At 34.8% G+C, this 761-nt stretch overlaps 1 protein-coding gene across 1 annotated transcript in view; it reads left to right on the forward strand.

Moving 5' to 3' along the window:
- LOC113229799 (rho GTPase-activating protein 19-like) overlaps positions 1–466 on the forward strand; it is a 3,263-nt gene extending 2,797 nt beyond the window's left edge. The window contains exons 4-5 of the mRNA XM_026463480.1: positions 96–304; positions 449–466. Coding sequence (XP_026319265.1) covers positions 96–304; positions 449–466 — 227 coding nt within the window. The remainder of the gene's footprint in view (positions 1–95; positions 305–448) is intronic.
- Positions 467–761: the final 295 nt, after the last annotated feature.

Raw genomic sequence — 761 nt, forward strand, 5'->3', positions numbered from 1 at the left:
GATAAATTACTACTATTACTGTTACTACTATAAGTATCAAAAAGTTTTCCAACAGCAAGAACCAGCAACAATTATATTAATCTACTTTTCCATAGCACAATATCCACCAACTGCAGAAGCATCGGAACCGAAACTCCTCACAGCTCTACAACTATTACTTCTTCTACTATCTCCATCTCACCGTAGTTTCCTACAACGGTTGCTGACTCTTTTGCGATTGGTGGCAGATAACGAAGCGTCCAACAGAATGTCGCCAGACACTTTAGCCACAATGTTCACTCCACATTTACTTTGTCCTAGGAAGGTGAGTTTTACTAATAAATCATTACATTAGTGCTTATAAAAAAAAATATATTCACTTGCGTTGTACACTTTTTTGAAAGTACATTGAGCGGAACAAATAAAAGTGAGAATATAGAATAATAACATTTACATTTCAATCAAAAAGATTGGACAAAGCAATTAAATTAACATGTTTTAACATTCACATATTAAATTTTTATTGAAAAAAAAAAATTATGGAACAAAATGCATTTCTATTTAGATTTTGAGACGAAAATTTAAAGTTTTGTAAGATTGATTAATCATCATCAAAGGAAATCAAAGTTTAAATTTTACAAAACTTACAGGAATGCAGAATCAGTCTCGAACTACTCAACCTAATCCCCCCACCGCGTTTATTATTGAGTTCGCTAACATCCGCGGACTCCACTCCAACCTCAAAGCTGTCCACCATCACCTCGAGACAGCCCGGCCTGCCC

Source organism: Hyposmocoma kahamanoa, unplaced genomic scaffold (genome assembly GCF_003589595.1).
Source record: "Hyposmocoma kahamanoa isolate Upper Pololo Valley unplaced genomic scaffold, ASM358959v1 62, whole genome shotgun sequence".
In the NCBI taxonomy this organism is placed as follows: domain Eukaryota; kingdom Metazoa; phylum Arthropoda; class Insecta; order Lepidoptera; family Cosmopterigidae; genus Hyposmocoma; species Hyposmocoma kahamanoa.